Raw genomic sequence first — 21801 nt, forward strand, 5'->3', positions numbered from 1 at the left:
ACATTGATGATTTGGAGTTGGGGACCAAGGGCAATGTGACCAAGTTTGCAGATGACACTAAGATGAGTGGTAAAGTGAAAAGTGCAGAGGATACTGGACGTCTGCAGAGGGATTTGGATAGGTTAAGTGAATGGGCTAGGGTCTGGCAGATGGAATACAATGTTGACAAATGTGAGGTTATCCATTTTGGTAGGAATAACAGCAAACGGGATTATTATTTAAATGATAAAATATTAAAACATGCCGCTGTGCAGAGAGATCTGGGTGTGCTAGTGCATGAGTCACAGAAAGTTGGTTTACAGGTGCAACAGGTGATTAAGAAGGCAAATGGAATTTTATCCTTCATTGCTAGAGGGATGGAGTTTAAGACTAGGGAGGTTATGTTGCAATTGTATAAGGTGTTAGTGAGGCCACACCTGGAGTATTGTGTTCAGTTTTGGTCTCCTTACTTAAGAAAGGACATACTGGCACTGGAGGGTGTGCAGAGGAGATTCACTAGGTTAATCCCAGAGCTGAAGGGGTTGGATTATGAGGAGAGGTTGAGTAGACTGGGACTGTACTCGTTGGAATTTAGAAGGATGAGGGGGGATCTTATAGAAACATATAAAATTATGAAGGGAATAGATAGGATAGATGCGGGCAGGTTGTTTCCACTGGCGGGTGAAAGCAGAACTAGGGGGCATAGCCTCAAAATAAGGGGAAGTAGATTTAGGACTGAGTTTAGGAGGAACTTCTTCACCCAAAGGGTTGTGAATCTATGGAATTCCTTGCCCAGTGAAGCAGTTGAGGCTCCTTCATTAAATGTTTTTAAGGTAAAGATAGATAGTTTTTTGAAGAAAAAAGGGATTAAGGGTTATGGTGTTCGGGCCGGAAAGTGGAGCTGAGTCCACAAAAGGTCAGCCATGATCTCATTGAATGGCGGAGCAGGCTCGAGGGGCCAGATGGCCGACTCCTGCTCCTAGTTCTTATGTTCTTATATCTGACCCAAGTCTGTGACACTAAGCTCAGAGGCTTCTAAGCAGCAGGAATCAGCGTATCGGAAGTGAAAACTTCCCTGGAAATTCAGTGCCGTGTCAGAACATCTGCCGGTCTCAACGAACATCTCCAATATTCCACATACCAAGAGCTTTAGGCCTATTGTGTAAATTTCCATATTACAATCATTACATCTCCAACTTCTCCCATTTCAATGTGAAACACTCACGGATTAATTGCAGGCGTCTTCATCCACTCCCCGTACAGGCCCTGTGCCATTTTCAGACAATCCTGCAGACCATAACCACAGGAGACGCTCACTGAATTGATCTCATTATACCTGCAAAACAGCACAGAATAGCAACTCAATCTGAATTGGGATTGATTGACAGAAAAACCAAAAGAAATGGCTCATCTTTTACAGCATCAGTAATATTGTGGTGAATGTAACTTAGTAATTCACACTGTATTTACCAATACCATTGTAAGCGCAGTAGCGTTATCCGACCACTAGGGGGAGTAGCTCTGGGAATGCTCAGGAGTTTGTACAGGGCTCCACCCTTGGCTCTGCCCATGACTCCTCCCCCTAGACTGCTGTATAAATAACCGTGTCCATAGCCATCCTGCAGTTCATCGAGAGTTCAACGGGTAACAGGCTGGCTCTGTAGTAAGTAGATTAAAACTACTGTTCATATCTTAAAGCACGTGTCTCGTGAATTGATGGTTCCACCAAATATACAATTCAAAAGTATGTAAATATTGTGATCCCCACATCTCAGGGATGAAGTAAGTCCTGAATGTCTGATCATGGATTTAGGAGCCTGATATTGGGACAATTCCCAGCTCCATAAACACAACCTGGGAACAGGCGCCGGAATGTGGCGACTAGGGGCTTTTCACAGTAACTTCATTTGAAGCCTACTCGTGACAATAAGAGATTTTCATTTTTTTCATTTCAGATGTTTGGATTTTTGGTGGGAGGGGCAATCATAATCAGGAAGCTCAGAAGGGATTTGGAGATGTCCAGGCGCAGCGTGGACTGGATAAAGGGTCTTTGGTGTTCGTGCACTTTGCTAAAGATATGAAAAAATGAATAACTCAAAAAGCAACCCTCAGCCCCCTATACACTCGCCATAACCATGCCAACCTATACACTCGCCATAACCATGCCAACCTATGCCACATCCTCACCGAAGCCCACTTGTGACAATAAGCGACCCTCATTTCATTTTCATTTCATTTCATTTCAATGGAGGTAATATAGATATAGATATAGAGAAATACAGCACAGAACAGGCCCTTCGGCCCACGATGTTGCGCCGAACTTTTGTCCTAGGTTAATCATAGAATTTTGGACAATTTTTCATGGCCAATCCACCCAACCTGCACATCTTTGGACTGTGGGAGGAAACCGGAGCACCCGGAGGAAACCCACGCAGACATGGGGAGGATGTGCAGACTCCGCACAGACAGTGACCCAAGCCGGGAATCGAACTTGGGACCCTGGAGCTGTGAAGCAATTGTGCTATCCACAATGCTACCGTGCTGCCCTTAAGAAGTTAACCGACACTCATTATTCTACCCTAATCCAAGTACCTATCCAATAGCCGCTTGAAGGTCCATAAATTTTCCGACTCAACTACTACCACAGGCAGTGCATTCCATGCCCCCACTACTCTCTGGGTAAAGAACCTACCTCTGACATCCCCTCTATATCTTCCACCATTTATCTTAAATTTATGTCCCCTTGTAATGGTGTGTTCCACCCGGGGAAAAAGTCTCTGACTGTCTACTCTATCTATTCCCCTGATCATCTTATAAACCTCTATCAAGTCGCCCCTCATCCTTCTCCGTTCTAATGAGAAAAGGCCTAGCACCCTCAACCTTTCCTCGTATGACCTACTCTCCATTCCAGGCAACATCCTGGTAAATCTCCTTTGCACCTTTTCCAAAGCTTCCACATCCTTCCTAAAATGAGGTGACCAGAACTGCACACAGTACTCCAAATGTGGCCTGACCAAGGTTTTGTACAGCTGCATCATCACCTCACGGCTCTTAAATTCAATCCCTCTGCTAATGAACGCTAGCACACCATAGGCCTTATTCACAGCTCTATCCACTTGAGTGGCAACTTTCAAAGAACTATGAACATAGACCCCAAGATCTCTCTGCTCCTCCACATTGCCAAGAACCCTACCGTTAACCCTGTATTCCGCATTCAGATTTGTCCTTCCAAAATGGACAACCTCACACTTGTCAGGGTTAAACTCCATCTGCCACTTCTCAGCCCAGCTCTGCATTCTATCTATGTCTCTTTGAAGCCGACAACAGCCCTCCTCACTATCCACAACTCCACCAATCTTCGTATCATCTGCAAATTTACTGACCCACCCTTCAACTCCCTCATCCAAGTCGTTAATGAAAATCACAAACAGCAGAGGACCCAGAACTGATCCCTGCGGTACGCCACTGATAACTGGGCTCCAGGCTGAATATTTGCCATCCACCACAACTCTCTGTCTTCTATCGGTTAGCCAGTTTGTTATCCAACTGGCCAAATTTCCCACTATCCCATGCCTCCTTACTTTCTGCATAAGCCTACCATGGGGAACCTTATCAAATGCCTTACTAAAATCCATGTACACTACATCCACTGCTTTACCTTCATCCACATGCTTGGTCACCTCCTCAAAGAATTCAATAAGACTTGTAAGGCAAGACCTACCCCTCACAAATCCGTGCTGACTATCCCTAATCAAGCAATGCCTTTCCAGATGCTCAGAAATCCTATCCCTCAGTACCCTTCCCATTACTTTGCCTACCACCGAAGTAAGACTAACTGGCCTGTAATTCCCAGGGTTATCCCTATTCCCTTTTTTGAACAGGGGCACGACATTCGCCACTCTCCAATCCTCTGGTACCACCCCTGTTGACAGCGAGGACGAAAAGATCATTGCCAACGGCTCTGCAATTTCATTTCTTGCTTCCCATAGAATCCTTGGATATATCCCGTCAGGCCCGGGGGACTTGTCTATCCTCAAGTTTTTCAAAACGCGCAACACATCTTCCTTCCTGACAAGTATCTCCTCAAGCTTATCAGTCTGCTTCACGCTGTCCTCTCCAACAATATGGCCCCTCTCGTTTGTAAATACTGAAGAAAAATACTTGTTCAAGACCTCTCCTATCTCTTCAGACTCAATACACAATCTCCCGCTACTGTCCTTAATCGGACCTACCCTCGCTCTAGTCATTCTCATATTTCTCACATATGTGTAAAAGGCCTTGGGGTTTTCCTTGATCCTACCCGCCAAAGATTTTTCATGCCCTCTCTTAGCTCTCCTAATCCCTTTCTTCAGTTCCCTCCTGGCTATCTTGTATCCCTCCAGCGCCCTGTCTGAACCTTGTTTCTTCAGCCTTACATAAGTCTCCTTCTTCCTCTTAACAAGACATTCAACCTCTCTTGTCAACCATGGTTCCCTCACTCGACCATCTCTTCCCTGCCTGACAGGGACATACATATCAAAGACACGCAGTACCTGTTCCTTGAACAAGTTCCACATTTCACTTGTGTCCTTCCCTGACAGCCTATGTTCCCAACTTCTGCACTTCAATTCTTGTCTGACAGCATTGTATTTACCCTTCCCCCAATTATAAACCTTGCCCTGTTGCTCGCACCTATCCCTCTCCATTACTAAAGTGAAAGTCACAGAATTGTGGTCACTATCTCCAAAATGCTCCCCCACTAACAAATCTATCACCTGCCCTGGTTCATTACCAAGTACTAAATCCAATATGGCCTCCCCTCTGGTCGGACAATCTACATACTGTGTTAAATCCTGTTCCCCTTCAGGCTTCCATGGCCTTCATGCCAATCAGTGCACCTCTACTCATGCCCCACATGCACCTTTGTGGTCCCTGCATAAACTTGGTGCTAACCCATGCACCCCACCCAGTCCGGCGATTGGGCGGAGAATGGATTCTGACACCGGAATCGGGGTCGGCGTTGGTTTGGCGACGGTCCACCATGCTCCGTCCCTCCAAAATGGCGTCATCGTGACACGCGCCGTTTCAGCGCTGTTGGCGCGTCATCGGCCACCTACCCGTGATGCTCCGCCCCCAATGGGCCGAGTTCCCAGACGGCACGGGACACGCGTGATCTGAGCCGGCGTACCGGTTGCGGACTGTGTCCAGCACCGCCACACTCAGCCGGGATCTGTGCTGCTGGCCGGTGGGGGGGGACATCTGGTGGGGGGTGGCCAGGGGATGGGTCGCAGTTTGCGGGTTAGGTTACGTGCACGGCCGGCGCCATGCTGTACGGCACAACCAGTTAATGCCGTCAGCCATATGCATGCACGGCCCGGAACCCGGCCACTTTCCGGCCATTTTCAGTGTCAACGGCGGACGTTTCATGCGGCACCGGTGCTAGCCCCTCACCAACACCAGAATCGGTGAGGGGTTCACACCGATTTGCCAGTTATGAAACACCATGGCTCCCACGCCAGCTCGGCGTGGCAGGTCCCTGGATGGGCTCCAGCACTTCCCGTTCCCTGAGACTACCCATTGGTGGCTCCATGAGATGGAGCTTCTCAGTCACCTGGTGCTGTCAGTCTTGGCAACTCCCCAATAATAATAATCATCTTTATTAGTGTCACAAGTAGGCTTACTGCGATTATGTTACTGTGAGAATCCCCATTGTCTGTACCATGCTGATTACGCCCTCAGTGATGGCCCTCAATGACCAGAAAACTATTGTCAATTGTCATAAAAACCCATCAGGCTCACTGATGTCCTTTAGTGAAGCAAATCTGCCGACCTTACCCGGTCTGACTTACTTGTGACTCCAGACCCACAGCAATGCGGTTGGCCCTTTAGAATGGCCGAGCGAACCACTCGATTGTTGACCCTGCCAGTGATGCCCACATCACATTCATTAATTTTAGAAAAAGTGAATGAGACAGTGACACATCACCAACTTTCCACCCACTCCGTCAGTTTAACTGCCTGAATTATTTGTTAGAAGATGTCTATCAGAACCAGGATTAATGAATTCTGAGCCGTTCTGCAGGCCTTAGTTATTTAGTAATTACTGAAAATGAATACTCACTGCTCCATGAGGCCAGCAGAAGGATTCATCCATTTGTTAGTCACGTTTTTGAAGTGACAATATAATGGCGTCACCTGTTGTATCATATAATCCTGTCAATCACACAATAACAAAGTGTTAGTCAGAAAATCTACATCAACATGACAAATGGCAGTTTATTCCACATTTACAACAATGAAATGTGTCAGATAAATGAAGCAACACATTTAAAAAAATTCTCTCATGGTATCTGGGCATTGCTTCCTGGATCAGCATTTGTTCCTGGTGTGTTTAATGTTTCATACACTTAATTATCCTAGACTATTGTGGTCCTGTTTCTGTTATTTATCTTTAATAATTGGTATATGATGGCTGGGCTGGTTATTTTCATAAAATCATCGAATCGCTACAGGGCAGAAGGAGACCATTCAGCCCATCGAGTCTGAACCGACTCTCCCAACACAAGTCCACTCCCCCATCGACCACACCCAAACCCTGGAACCTGGAACCTAACCCGCACATCCCTGGGCACTAAGCGACAATTTTATCACGGCCAATCCACCTAACCCGCATATCTTTGGACTGTGGGAGGAAACCGGAGCAACCGGAGGAAACCCACGCACACACGGGGAGAACGTGCAGACTCCACAGACAGTGACCCGAGGCTGGAATTGAACCCAGGTCTCTGGAGCTGTGAGGCAGCAGTGCTAACCACTGGGCTACTGTGCCGACCCACGTGACTCCACACACATTCCAAAAACAAAACCAACCCCCCCCCCCCCCCCCCCCTCCTGATGGAACCATCAATTCACCAGACACGTGTTTCCAATGTGAATCTAGGCTTTAATCGACTTACTTCAGAGCCAGCCTGTTACCTGTCGATGAGCACGTAGTGAATTCAGGCTGACTCTGGACACGGGTACTTTCCTAGGGGCTGTTTAGCACAGAGCTAAATCGCTGGCTTTGAAAGCAGACCAAGCAGGCCAGCAACACGGTTCAATTCCCGTAACAGCCTCCCCGAACAGGCGCCGGAATGTGGCGACTAAGGGCTTTTCACAGTAACTTCATTGAAGCCTACTCGTGACAATAAGCAATTTTCATTTTTCATTATACAGCTGCACTAGGGGGAGGAGTCGTAGGCGGAGCCAAGTGAGGAGCCCAGTGCAAGTTCCTGGGTGCTCCCAGCGCTACTCCCCCTAGTGGTAGGATAGCGCTACTGCGCTTACAAAGACAGCGTGAATTAACATATAGAACATAGAACATAGAACAGTACAGCACAGAACAGGCCCTTCGGCCCTCAATGTTGTGCCGAGCCATGATCACCCTACTCAAACCCACGTATCCACCCTATACCCGTAACCCAACAACCCCCCCCTTAACCTTACTTTTATTAGGACACTACGGGCAATTTAGCATGGCCAATCCACCTAACCCGCACATCTTTGGACTGTGGGAGGAAACCGGAGCATCCGGAGGAAACCCACGCACACAGGGGGAGGACGTGCAGACTCCACACAGGCAGTGACCCAGCCGGGAATCGAACCTGGGACCCTGGAGCTGTGAAGCATTTATGCTAACCACCATGCTACCCTGCTGCCCCGAATCTGATCCTTATCCGTGACTCCAATGGGCATAGCAATGACAGGCTTGTGCTCAGCTGCTAAAAAGCCTCTGAATCACCACCGAGATTCCGGTTCACCCGTAGAGAACAGTGCCTTGGACAAGTTGGCAAAAAAACTCTGGAGATATGCACAGATCTGTCTTGGCGATGATCAGCAGTTTTAGAAGATAAAGGGAAAAATAAACCCCTGTGTGATTCATCATGTAAATAGTTTTAATTGATTTACATATATTTCTGAATAGATACCTGAATGGATGGGTCAATTACTAGGGGGCATAGGTTTAAGGTGCGAGGGGCAAGGTTTAGAGGAGATGTACGAGGCAAGTTTTTTACACAGAGGTTAGTGGGTGCCTGGAACTCCCTGCCGGAGGAGGTGGTGGATGCAGGGATGATTGTGGCTTTTAAGTGGTATACATCTATATTACATTCACCACATTCACCTCCTGCAAAAAAAATCAAGTCCGGTGGGGGTGGTGGTCTAGTCTATAAAGTCAGTCTGTCCAGTGGTCGAATTGTCCGCTGTGATCTGCGGAGCACCGGGGTTGCAGCTTCTTGCGGTGGCTGGATGGGTTTGTGTGCTGGGGTACGATGGCGGACTCCAGGGAGGGTTGTATCCGAGCTTCATACTCTCCAGGTTCGACCGGAGACTGGGGGCGCTGGGGGCTGGCCGGCGCGGGGAACTGGTGGAGCGAGCTCGTGGGCTCGGGAGCGCAAGGGGGCAGCAGCATGGGGTGTAGGGTGAGAGGTCCTTCTGTGGGGGTAGAGGGGGTGCTGGATCCGGCGGGTGCCAGATCCCGGAGGGATACCGTGTCCTGACGGCCGTCAGGGAACTCGACGAAGGTGTACTGGGGGTTGGAGTGGAGCAGGCGCACCTTCTCAACAAGGGGGTCGGTTTTGTGCGCCCTGACGTGTTTCCTCAGGAGTACGGGGCCCGGCGTCCTCAGCCATGCCGGAAGTGAGACCCCCGTGGTAGTGCCCCTGGAAAAAGTGAAGAGCCTCTCGTGAGGGGTCTGATTGGTCGCCGTGCACAAAAGGGACCTAATAGCGTGGAGCGCGTCTGGGCGGACTTCCTGCCACTGGGAGACTTGGAGGGTCAGTAGGACGGTCTTCCAGACCGTCGCGTTCTCCCTCTCCACCTGCCCATTCCCCCTGGGGTTGCAGCTGGTAGTCCTGCTCGAGGCGATGCCCTTGTCGAGCAGGTACTGACGCAGCTCGTCGCTCATGAAGGACGAACCCCTGTCACTGCGGACGTAGCTGGGGAAACCGAACAGGGTGAAGACACTGTGCAGGGCTCTGATGACTGTGTGGGAGGTCATGTCGGGGCACGGGATAGCGAATGGGAAACGGGAGAACTCGTCTTCGACGTTTAAAAAGTAAACGTTCTTGTTAGTTGAGGGGAGCGGCCCTTTGAAATCAATCGCGAGGCGTTCAAAGGGCCTAGAAGCCTTGACCAGGTGGGCCCTGTCTGGTCTATAGAAGTTCGGTTTGCACTCCGCACAGATCGGGCAGTCCCTGGTGACCGCTTTTACCTCCTCGTTGGAGAAAGGCAGGTTTCGGGCCCAGATGTAGTGGGCGAGCCGGGTGACCCCCGGGTGGCAGAGGTCATTGTGGATGATTTTTAATCGGTCAATCTGCGCGCTGGCGCATGTCCCGCGGGATAGGGCATCTGGGGGCTCGTTGAGCTTCCCCGGTCGATACATAATATCATAGCTATAGGTGGAGAGTTCGATCCTCCACCTCAGAATTTTGTCATTTTTTATTTTGCCCCTTTGCGAGTTGTCGAACATGAAGGCGACCGATCGTTGGTCGGTGATGAGGGTGAACCTCCTACCTGCGAGGTAGTGCCTCCAGTGACGGATAGACTCCACGATGGCTTGTGCTTCTTTCTCGACTGAGGAGTGTTGGAGTTCTGAAGCGGAGAGGGTACGGGAGAAAAATGCAACTGGTCTCCCTGCCTGATTTAAAGTGGCTGCTAGAGCTACCTCTGAGGCATCACTCTCTACCTGGAATGGAGTGGATTCATCCACCGCCCGCATGGCTGCTTTGGCGATGTCCTCCTTGATGCTGTTGAAGGCCTGGCGCGCCTCGGCTGACAGGGGAAATCGTGTGGTCCCAAAGAGTGGGCGGGCTTTGTCCGCATATTGAGGGACCCACTGGGCGTAGTAGAAAAAAAATCCCAAGCACCGTTTGAGGGCCTTGGGGCAATGGGGGAGGGGGAGTTCTAAGAGGGGGCGCATACGGTCCGGGTCGGGGCCCAGGACTCCGTTTTCCACGACATAGCCGAGGATGGCTAGTCTGGATGTGCAGAAAACGCATTTCTCCTTGTTGTACATGAGGATCAGTTTCTGTGCCGTCTGGAGAAAACGGTGGAGGTTGGCGTCGTGGTCCTGCTGGTCATAGCCGCAGATGGTGACATTGTCCAAGTACGGAAACGTGGCCCGCAGCCCGTACTGGTCCACCATTCGGTCCATTGCTCGTTGGAACACCGAGACCCCATTAGTGATGCCGAAAGGGACCCGGAGGAAATGGAAGAGGCGGCCATCGGCCTCGAATGCCGTGTAGTGGCGGTCCTCCGGGCGGATTGGGAGCTGGTGGTATGCAGACTTCAGATCCACCATTGAAAAGAGCCGATACTGGGCGATCTGGTTTACCATGTCTGCAATCCTGGGGAGGGGATACGTGTCGAGGAGCGTAAAGCGATTTATGGTCTGACTATAGTCGACTACCATACGGAATTTATCCCCGGTCTTAACGACCACCACCTGAGCTCTCCAGGGACTATTACTGGCCTCTATACCCGCTCACTGAGTAGCCTTCGGACCTCTGCTCTGATAAATACCCTATCCTGCAGGCTATACCGCCTGCTACGAGTGGCTACGGGTTTACAGTCCTTAGTGAGATTGGCAAAGAGAGGAGGGGGGGGGGATTAGCAGTGTAGCGAGGCTGCAGATAGTGAGTGGGGGCAGGGGCCCGCCGAAGCTGAGGGTGAGGCTCTTGAGGTTACAGTGAAAATCTAGGCCTAATCAGAGTGGCGCTCAGAGTTCGGGTAAAACGTAGAGTTTGAATTTTGAGTAGCTAGCGCCTCGGATTGTGAGTGTCTGGACCGAGTGGGAGCCTGAAGCGAGCGAGATAGTTTGCTGCGCGGGGAAAACGGGGAGCAAACAGCGTCTTACCAGGTCTGGATGTATGAAGCTCTCCGTGCTCCCGGAGTCGAAGAGGCATGGCGTTTTGTACCCGTTGATATGGACCTCTGTCATCGAGTTTCGTAGATTCTTTGGTCGTGATTGGTCCAGGGTGACCGCGCTGAGTTGCGGGTAGTCGGCGGCTCGATCAGCTGTGCTGGAGTGGCCCCGTGATGACTGCCCTCTGAGTTCATAGTCTAATTCGAATTCTTCCGCAGAATTGTCCGAGCGCGGAGATGCCAATCGAGCCCGTGGATCGCACGTGGCTGAAGGGGGTGGAGTCGGGGCATAGGCCGCAGCGTTTTGGGCCCCGCGGGCCTGCGAGTGAGGGGAGCGGTTACTGCGAGTCGCTGGGGAGTTGGAAGCTGGGGCCCTTTTTGCGAGGCACACTCTTGCGTAATGCCCTTTTCACCCGCAGCTGCTGCAGGTCGCGTTGCGGGCCGGGCAGTGCTGCCGCGGGTGCTGGTTCTGGCTGCAGAAATGGCTGGCTGGGGCAGCATAGTGGCTGGGGCAGCATAGTGGCTGGGGCAGCATAGTGGCTGGGGCAGCATGGTGGCTGGAGCAGCATAGTGGCTGGGGCAGCATAGTGGCTGGGGCAGCATAGTGGCTGGGGCAGCATGGTGGCTGGGGCAGCATGGTGGCTGGCTGGAGCAGCATAGTGGCTGGAGCAGCATAGTGGCTGGGGCAGCATGGTGGCTGGGGCAGCATGGTGGCTGGCTGGAGCAGCATAGTGGCTGGGGCAGCATAGTGGCTGGGGCAGCATAGTGGCTGGAGCAGCATAGTGGCTGGAGCAGCATAGTGGCTGGGGCAGCATAGTGGCTGGAGCAGCATAGTGGCTGGAGCAGCATAGTGGCTGGGGCAGCATAGTGGCTGGAGCAGCATGGTGGCTGGCTGGGGCAGCATGGTGGCTGGAGCAGCATAGTGGCTGGCTGGAGCAGCATGGTGGCTGGAGCAGCATAGTGGCTGGCTGGGGCAGAATGGTGGCTGGGGCAGCATAGTGGCTGGGGCAGCATGGTGGCTGGCTGGGGCAGCATAGTGGCTGGGGCAGCATGGTGGCTGGCTGGGGCAGAATGGTGGCTGGGGCAGCATAGTGGCTGGGGCAGCATGGTGGCTGGCTGGAGCAGCATAGTGGCTGGGGCAGCATGGTGGCTGGCTGGGGCAGCATAGTGGCTGGGGCAGCATAGTGGCTGGGGCAGCATAGTGGCTGGAGCAGCATAGTGGCTGGGGCAGCATAGTGGCTGGGGCAGCATGGTGGCTGGCTGGAGCAGCATAGTGGCTGGAGCAGCATAGTGGCTGGGGCAGCATAGTGGCTGGGGCAGCATGGTGGCTGGGGCAGCATAGTGGCTGGGGCAGCATAGTGGCTGGGGCAGCATAGTGGCTGGGGCAGCATAGTGGCTGGAGCAGCATAGTGGCTGGGGCAGCATGGTGGCTGGCTGGAGCAGCATAGTGGCTGGAGCAGCATAGTGGCTGGGGCAGCATAGTGGCTGGGGCAGCATAGTGGCTGGCTGGAGCAGCATAGTGGCTGGAGCAGCATAGTGGCTGGGGCAGCATGGTGGCTGGCTGGGGCAGCATAGTGGCTGGGGCAGCATAGTGGCTGGGGCAGCATAGTGGCTGGCTGGGGCAGCATAGTGGCTGGGGCAGCATGGTGGCTGGCTGGAGCAGCATAGTGGCTGGAGCAGCATAGTGGCTGGAGCAGCATAGTGGCTGGGGCAGCATGGTGGCTGGCTGGGGCAGCATAGTGGCTGGCTGGAGCAGCATAGTGGCTGGCTGGAGCAGCATGGTGGCTGGCTGGGGCAGCATAGTGGCTGGGGCAGCATAGTGGCTGGGGCAGCATAGTGGCTGGGGCAGCATGGTGGCTGGCTGGGGCAGCATGGTGGCTGGCTGGGGCAGCATGGTGGCTGGGGCAGCATAGTGGCTGGCTGGAGCAGCATAGTGGCTGGGGCAGCATAGTGGCTGGCTGGGGCAGCATGGTGGCTGGCTGGGGCAGCATGGTGGCTGGGGCAGCATAGTGGCTGGCTGGGGCAGCATAGTGGCTGGGGCAGCATAGTGGCTGGGGCAGCATAGTGGCCGGCTGGAGCAGCATAGTGGCTGGCTGGAGCAGCATGGTGGCTGGGGCAGCATGGTGGCTGGCTGGAGCAGCATAGTGGCTGGCTGGGGCAGCATAGTGGCTGGCTGGAGCAGCATGGTGGCTGGCTGGAGCAGCATAGTGGCTGGCTGGAGCAGCATAGTGGCTGGCTGGAGCAGCATAGTGGCTGGCTGGGGCAGCATGGTGGCTGGGGCAGCATAGTGGCTGGAGCAGCATAGTGGCTGGCTGGAGCAGCATGGTGGCTGGCTGGGGCAGCATAGTGGCTGGCTGGGGCAGCATAGTGGCTGGCTGGGGCAGCATAGTGGCTGGCTGGGGCAGCATAGTGGCAGGCTGGAGCAGCATAGTGGCTGGCTGGGGCAGCATAGTGGCTGGCTGGAGCAGCATAGTGGCTGGCTGGAGCAGCATAGTGGCTGGCTGGGGCAGCATAGTGGCTGGCTGGAGCAGCATGGTGGCTGGCTGGAGCAGCATAGTGGCTGGCTGGAGCAGCATAGTGGCTGGCTGGGGCAGCATAGTGGCTGGCTGGGGCAGCATGGTGGCTGGCTGGAGCAGTATAGTGGCTGGCTGGGGCAGCATAGTGGCTGGGGCAGCATGGTGGCTGGGGCAGCATAGTGGCTGGCTGGGGCAGCATGGTGGCTGGCTGGGGCAGCATGGTGGCTGGAGCAGCATAGTTGCTGGCTGGGGCAGCATGGTGGCTGGCTGGGGCAGCATAGTTGCTGGCTGGGGCAGCATGGTGGCTGGGGCAGCATGGTGGCTGGAGCAGCATAGTGGCTGGCCGGGGCAGCATGGTGGCTGGCTGGGGCAGCATAGTGGCTGGGGCAGCATGGTGGCTGGCTGGGGCAGCATGGTGGCTGGAGCAGCATAGTGGCTGGCTGGGGCAGCATGGTGGCTGGCTGGGGCAGCATGGTGGCTGGGTGGCCGCGTGGCACAGGCCTGGGGGAGTCGCTGGTCGGGGGCCCATGATTGGGTCGCGGGGTCCGTGGGGAACGAGTTAAGGCTGCGGAAGGAGACCACCATCGTGGTAGCAGCTTCCACAGTCTTTTCTAAGTCCTGGGCCCCCTTTTCCAGCAGTCGTTGGCGCACATAGTTAGACCTGAGGCCCGCTACAAAAACATCGCGTACCGCCAATTCCCTGTGTTCAGCTGCGGTGACCGCTTGGTAATTACAGTCATTGGACAAATTATTACGTTCCCTTAGGAATTCGGCGAGTGATTCTGTAGGCCGCTGGCGGCGAGTTGTGAACACATGGCGTGCGTAAACTTCGTTAATAGGCCTTACATACATTTTATCGAGAACAGCTAGCGCCGCAGTATATGAACTGGCCGAGTTTAGTTGCGTAGAGATTCTGTGGCTCACCCTCGCGTGCAGTAGACTTAGATTCTGATCCTCTGTAGTTTCTGCTGTGCTCGCTTCTGCCAGGTAGGCCTTGAAGCACCGGATCCAGTGGGAGAAGATTTCTTTACCCTCTGCATCCTGCGGGTTGAGTTCCAGGCGTCCAGGCTTGAGGGCCGATTCCATAATCGATCTTTACTGTTCTTAAGTCGATTAAATTGATGGAACCATCAATTCACCAGACACGTGTTTCCGATGTGAATCTAGGCTTTAATCGACTTACTTCAGAACCAGCCTGTTACCCGTTGATGAACTCGTAGTGAACTCAGGCTGACTCTGGACAAGGGTATTTATACAGCAGCACTAGGGGGAGGAGTCGTGGGCGGAACCAAGGGTGGAGCCCAGTACAAGCTCCTGAGTGCTCCCAGCGCTACTCCCCCTAGTGGTAGGATAGCGCTACTGCGCTTACAAAGACAGTGTGAATTAACATATATACATCTATATTACATTCACCACACCTCCCATGAACCCATGTTCCAGTTTGGGATACCCTCCCAGATACCATTATCCAGGCATACCAGAAAAACTGAAGCCCACATGTTACAAAATGAAGTTGATAAATGTTTGTCACCTTGTTAATTTAATGGAAAGAATCAGAGGGGTCATGTGACCTGCTCTACACTCTGCCAGAGAACAAGTTGGGATGGATTAGTTGTTAAATGTTAAAGGGGAGGAAAGTGCGAGATATTCACCATAAGACATAGGAGCAGAAGAGGCCACTCGACCCATTAGTTCTGTTCCACCATTGAGTAAGATCATGGGCGAAATTCTCTGACCCCCAGCAGGGTCGGAGAATCGCCTGGGGCCGCCTAAAATCCCGCCCCCGCCGTGGCAGAGATTCTCCGCCACGCAGGAAGTGGCGGCGGCGGGAATCTCGCCACTCCGATCGGAGAGGCCCCTGCGGTGATTCTCCGGCCCGGATGGGCCGAAGTCCCGCCGCTGGGAGGCCTCTCCCGCCGCTGAGGTTTAAACCACCTCTGGAACGGCGGGATCAGCGGCGTGAGCAGGCCCCCGGGGTCCTGGGGGGGGCGGGGGGCAATCGGACTCCGGGGGGTGCCCCCACGGTGGCCTGGCTCGCGATCGGGGCCCCCCGATCAGGGGCCGGGCCAGTGCCCTGGCTGCACTATGTTCCTCCACGGCCGCCACGGCCTCCACCATGGCGGAGGCGGAAGGGAACGCCACATCGCGCATGCACCGGCGAAAGCCTTTCGGCCAGCCCCGCTGCCGGGGGCGCCGGGTGTTTGCGCCAGTCTTCTGGTGCAAACCGCTCCGGCGCGGGGCTGGCCCCCAAAGGTGGGGAGAATTCCCCACCTTTGGGGAGGCGCGACCCCTGAGTGGTTGGCGCCACTCCCCTACTCCGGGACCCTCCGTCACGCCGGGTAGGGGAGAATGCCGCCCCTGGACTGAGCTGATACGATAATCTTCAACTCCTCTTTCCCACCTTATTCATTTGATCCTTCATTCCGTTACCGATTAAAATTCTCAGCATTGAACATACTTACCTACCAAACCTCGAAAGCTCTCTGCGGTAAAGAATTCTCCAGATTCACTCCCGTCTGAGGGAAGAAATTCCTCCTCGTCTCTGTCTGAAATGGGTGAACCCCTTACCCTGAGATTCTGCTCTCTGGTCTAGACTCTCCCACAAGGGCTCTGAGTATCTACTCTGTCAAGCCCCCTTAGAATCCTATACCACTCAATATGGTCACTTTTCATTCATCTAAACTCCAATGATACAGGCCCAACAAAAAAAACAATATTTTTTTTTACGATTAAGGGGCAATTTGGCATGGCCAATCAATCTACCTTGCACATCTTTTTGGGTGCAAACTCCACAGGACAGTGATCCGGTGCCGGGATCGAATGCATGTCCTTGGTGCTATGAGACAGCAGTGCTAACCACTGCGCCACAGTGCTGCCCCTAGAGGCTAGGAATCCTGCAACGGGTAACTCACCTCCTGACATGTCAAAGCAGATCCACCATCCATAAGGCACAAATCAGGAGTGTAATGGAATACTCTCCACTTGCCTGGATGAGCGCAGCTCTAACAACACTCGAGAAGCTTAGCATTGTCCAGAACAAACGTCCACCTTCTGGTACTGAAGGTCGGAGTTCTGGAAGTAGCTGTGCTCTTGACCAACCTGTTCCAGTTAATCTACAACACTGGCATCTCCCCAACAATGTGGAAAACTGCCCAAGTATATCCTGTCCACAAAAATCCGATCTGGCCAATTAGCACCCACAGTCTACTCTCAATCATCAGCAAAGCGATGGGGCACATCCTCCTATCATTTGTCACCTTCACATTTTTCTGAAATGTGATAAATCTCTTTCATAAAACAATAATGGGGCAATTGTTCAAAGAAATCTCAACCACAAAACCTCAGCGATTATGGACAGAATATAAAATGGCTCAAAATAAGTAATTTCTCCAGAATTCCTTACCCTCATGGGTCCAAAGACCTCTGTCCGGTCAAACATCAGCTTAAAATAAGCCAAGTTATCCAGCGCTGCCGCCCAGGGAATATATTCCAACTCATCGGTCAGATACCTTGTTGTGTTGAGTGCTGCTGTGGTATTTCGATATTTCGCTCTGTCAGGGACAAAAAACATTGAATGTGGAACAAGTGTCTTCAGAAAACAATTTGCTGTTAATTGTAATTCTTTTCACGTTATCACTGCTGCTGGAATGATACAGAATTGAGTTCAGTGGAGTAGATTGTAAAACAAGTGGCTATAGTCCCAAATGACCACAGGCTGCTTTCCCCATTGAGGGGGGGGGAGCTGACCGGTGGGGATTTAATCTGAGGATCATCACACCTCAGGCGAGGGGCAAGTTTGAAAAGTTGGGACCCTCGTTAATAATAATTAATAACCTCAGCTGGTACGGGAATTGAACCCACGCTGCTGCCTCGCTCTGCATCACCCCCCAGCCCGGTACGGGGATTGAACCCACGCTGCTGCCTCACTCTGCATCACCCCCCAGCCCCCCAGCCCGGTACGGGGATTGAACCCACGCTGCTGCCTCGCTCTGCATCACCCCCCAGCCCCCCAGCCCAGTACTGGGATTGAACTCACGCTGCTGCCTCGCTCTGCATCACCACCCAGTCCCTCCCCCCCAGCCCGGTACGGGGATTGAACCCACGCTGCTGCCTCGCTCTGCATCACCACCCAGTCCCTCCCCCCCAGCCCGGTACGGGGATTGAACCCACGCTGCTGCCTCGCTCTGCATCACCCCCCCCCCCACCCCAGCCCGGTACGGGGATTGAACCCACGCTGCTGCCCCGCTCTGCATCACACCCCAGCCCCCCAGCCCGGTACGGGGATTGAACCCACGCTGCTGCCTCACTAACCAGCCCGGTACGGGGATTGAACCCACGCTGCTGCCCCGCTCTGCATCACACCCCAGCCCCCCACCACCCAGCCCCCAGCCCGGTACGGGGATTGAACCCACGCTGCTGCCTCGCTCTGCATCACCCCCCAGCCCCCCAGCCCGGTACGGGGAGGGAACCCACGCTGCTGGTCAAGAGGTTCAGGGATTTAACAGTTAATCGACGTGGCTGAAGTTCTGGTCATCAATGGCCATGTGGAAGGTTAAAGTTAGAGGAACAGAGCATTTGCAAAACGTGTGACGGGTACTACGGAGATATGATAAATATTAAGGGGAGGCACAGTGAGACCCGGGTTAACACTGCTGCCTCACAGTGCCAGGGACCCGGGTTAACACTGCTGCCTCACAGTGCCAGGGGCCCGGGTTAACACTGCTGCCTCACAGTGCCAGGGGCCCGGGTTAACACTGCTGCCTCACAGTGCCAGGGACCCGGGTTAACACTGCTGCCTCACAGTGCCAGGGACCCGGGTTAACACTGCTGTCTCACAGTGCCAGGGACCCGGGTTAACACTGCTGTCTCACAGTGCCAGGAATCCGGGTTAACACTGCTGTCTCACAGTGCCAGGGACCCGGGTTAACACTGCTGTCTCACAGTGCCAGGAATCCGGGTTAACACTGCTGTCTCACAGTGCCAGGGACCCGGGTTAACACTGCTGTCTCACAATGGCAGAGACCCGGGTTAACACTGCTGTCTCACAGTGCCAGGGACCCGGGTTAACACTGCTGTCTCACAGTGCCAGGGACCCGGGTTAACACTGCTGTCTCACAGTGCCAGGGACCCGGGTTAACACTGCTGTCTCACAGTGCCAGGAATCCGGGTTAACACTGCTGTCTCACAGTGCCAGGGACCCGGGTTAACACTGCTGCCTCGCAGTGCCAGGGACCCGGGTTAACACTGCTGCCTCACAGTGCCAGGGGCCCGGGTTAACGCTGCTGTCTCACAGTGCCCGGGACCTGGGTTAACACTGCTGTCTCATAGTGCCAGGGACCCGGGTTAACACTGCTGTCTCACAGTGCCAGGGACCCGGGTTAACACTGCTGTCTCATAGTGCCAGGGACCCGGGTTAACACTGCTGCCTCACAGTGCCAGGGACCCGGGTTAACACTGCTGCCTCACAGTGCCAGGGGCCCGGGTTAACACTGCTGCCTCACAGTGCCAGGGGCCCGGGTTAACACTGCTGCCTCACAGTGCCAGGGACCCGGGTTAACACTGCTGCCTCACAGTGCCAGGGACCCGGGTTAACACTGCTGTCTCACAGTGCCAGGGACCCGGGTTAACACTGCTGTCTCACAGTGCCAGGGACCCGGGTTAACACTGCTGCCTCACAGTGCCAGGGTCCCGGGTTAACACTGCTGCCTCACAGTGCCAGGGACCCGGGTTAACACTGCTGTCTCACAGTGCCAGGGACCCAGGTTAACACTGCTGTCTCACAGTGCCAGGGACCCGGGTTAACACTGCTGTCTCACAGTGCCAGGGACCCGGGTTAACACTGCTGCCTCACAGTGCCAGTGACCCGGGTTAACACTGCTGCCTCACAGTGCCAGGGACCCGGGTTAACGCTGCTGTCTCACAGTGCCCGGGACCTGGGTTAACGCTGCTGTCTCATAGTGCCAGGGACCCGGATTAACACTGCTGTCTCATAGTGCCAGGGACCCGGGTTAACACTGCTGCCTCACAGTGCCAGGGACCCGGGTTAACACTGCTGCCTCACAGTGCCAGGGGCCCGGGTTAACACTGCTGCCTCAGTGCCAGGGGCCCGGGTTAACACTGCTGCCTCACAGTGCCAGGGACCCGGGTTAACACTGCTGCCTCACAGTGCCAGGGGCCCGGGTTAACACTGCTGCCTCACAGTGCCAGGGACCCGGGTTAACGCTGCTGCCTCACATTGCCAGGGACCCGGGTTAACACTGCTGTCTCACAGTGCCATGGCCCCGGGTTAGCACTGCTGTCTCACAGTGCCAGGGACCCGGGTTAACACTGCTGCCTCACAGTGCTAGGGACCCGGGTTAGCACTGCTGTCTCACAGTGCTAGGGACCCGGGTTAACACTGCTGCCTCACAGTGCCAGGGACCCGGGTTAACACTGCTGCCTCACAGTGCCAGGGACCCGGGTTAACACTGCTGCCTCACAGAGCCAGGGACCCGGGTTAACACTGCTGTCTCACAGTGCCAGGGATCCGGGTTTACACTGCTGTCTCACAGAGCCAGGGACCCGGGTTAGCACTGCTGTCACACAGTGCCAGGGACCCGGGTTAACACTGCTGTCTCACAGTGCCAGGGACCCGGGGTAACACTGCTGTCTCACGGTGCCAGGGACCCGGGTTAACACTGCTCTCTCACAGTGCCAGGGTCCCGGGTTAACACTGCTGTCTCACGGTGCCAGGGACCCGGGTTAACACTGCTGTCTCACGGTGCCAGGGACCCGGGTTAACACTGCTGTCTCACAGTGCCAGGGACCCGGGTTAACACTGCTCTCTCACAGTGCCAGGGACCCGGGTTAACACTGCTGTCTCACGGTGCCAGGGACCCGGGTTAACACTGCTCTCTCACAGTGCCAGGGTCCCGGGTTAACACTGCTGTCTCACGGTGCCAGGGACCCGGGTTAACACTGCTCTCTCACAGTGCCAGGGTCCCGGGTTAACACTGCTGTCTCACGGTGCCAGGGACCCGGGTTAACACTGCTGTCTCACAGTGCCAGGGACCCGGGTTAACACTGCTGTCTCACAGTGCCAGGGACCCGGGTTAACACTGCTCTCTCACAGTGCCAGGGACCCGGGTTAACACTGCTGCCTCACAGTGCCAGGGACCCGGGTTAGCACTGCTGCCTCACAGTGCCAGGGACCCGGGTTAACACTGCTGCCTCACAGTGCCAGGGACCCGGGTTAACACTGCTGTCTCACAGTGCCAGGGACCCAAGAAAGCACCACATTCAGCAGCCGTCTCACATTCGATGACAATTGTTTACCGTTTACGAATCCCATCTGATCCTCCTCAATCACACTCGGAAGATACATCTCCAACAATAACACCAGCACCTTTGCCAATATCTTGGCGTCCACATTCAACACAGTCCAAAGATGCACCCGTTAGTTAGATTGGCCAGGCTAAATTGTGCAGGTTAGACTGTGTGTTTACGGGGATAGGGCAGGGGGAACATGGGTAGAGTGCTCATTCGAAGGGTTGGTGCAGACCCGATGGGCCAAATGGCCTCTTTCTGCATTGTAGGCATTCTATGGTTCCATGGTATGGGACTGTACAAGCCGCTCTCCACCGGGTCCTCAACATTCTTCAGCAGCAACGAGATGGAGACCATCAGACATAGGAGCAGAATTAGGCCACTCAGCCCATCGAGTCTGCTCTGCCATTCAATCATGGCTGATATTTTCTCATCCCCATTCCCCTGCCTTCTCCCCATAACCCCGATCCCCTTATTAATCAAGAACCTATCTATCTCTGTCTTAAAGACACTCAGTGATTTGGCCTCCACAGCCTTCTGCGGCAAAGAGTTCCACAGATTCACCACCCTCTGGTTGAAGAAATTCCTCCTCATCTCTGTTTTAAAGGATTGTCCCTTTAGTCTGAGATGGTGTCCTCTGCTTCTCGTTTTGGCAAGACCCCCTCTGACCATTGCGCCCTCGAACATTTTCCTCAAGAACGGTGCCAGCTTATCTTTAAGTTTCTTGTAAAATTCAAACAGGAATCCATCCAGCCCCACCCCTTCCCCACCTGCATGGTCCCAATTGCCGCCTTCACTTCCTCCAACCCCCCCCCCCCCCCCCCCCCGACTCCTCTACCCCCCCATCCAACTCCCTCGGGCACTCTGACCCGCCCAAAAAACTCCCCCCCCCCAACAAGTCCCTGTAAAACTTCTCCGCACCTTTCTAATCTGCTCCAACGCCACCACCAAGTCCCTGTCCTATCCCAAACACGGAGTATCTCCCTCGATATGCATGTCTGTGAGGCTGATCTTCCAACATACACCCTGCCTTCTCCCTGTACTCGGACAGACCCATTCACATATCTCAGCTGATGCAACACTTTCCCCGTGGACAGCGGGTCGAACCTCACCTGCAACT

The 21801-nt window shown here is 54.2% G+C and overlaps 1 protein-coding gene across 1 annotated transcript in view; it reads right to left on the reverse strand.

Annotated features, from left to right (window-relative positions):
* LOC119974802 (aminopeptidase N-like) overlaps positions 1-21801 on the reverse strand; it is a 129911-nt gene that overhangs the window by 31958 nt on the left and 76152 nt on the right. The window contains exons 6-8 of the mRNA XM_038814066.1: positions 16780-16927; positions 6080-6171; positions 1205-1315 (exon numbers count right to left, since the gene is read on the reverse strand). Coding sequence (XP_038669994.1) covers positions 1205-1315; positions 6080-6171; positions 16780-16927 — 351 coding nt within the window. The remainder of the gene's footprint in view (positions 1-1204; positions 1316-6079; positions 6172-16779; positions 16928-21801) is intronic.

This window comes from Scyliorhinus canicula, chromosome 12 (assembly GCF_902713615.1).
Source record: "Scyliorhinus canicula chromosome 12, sScyCan1.1, whole genome shotgun sequence".
NCBI classification, from domain to species: Eukaryota; Metazoa; Chordata; class Chondrichthyes; order Carcharhiniformes; family Scyliorhinidae; genus Scyliorhinus; species Scyliorhinus canicula.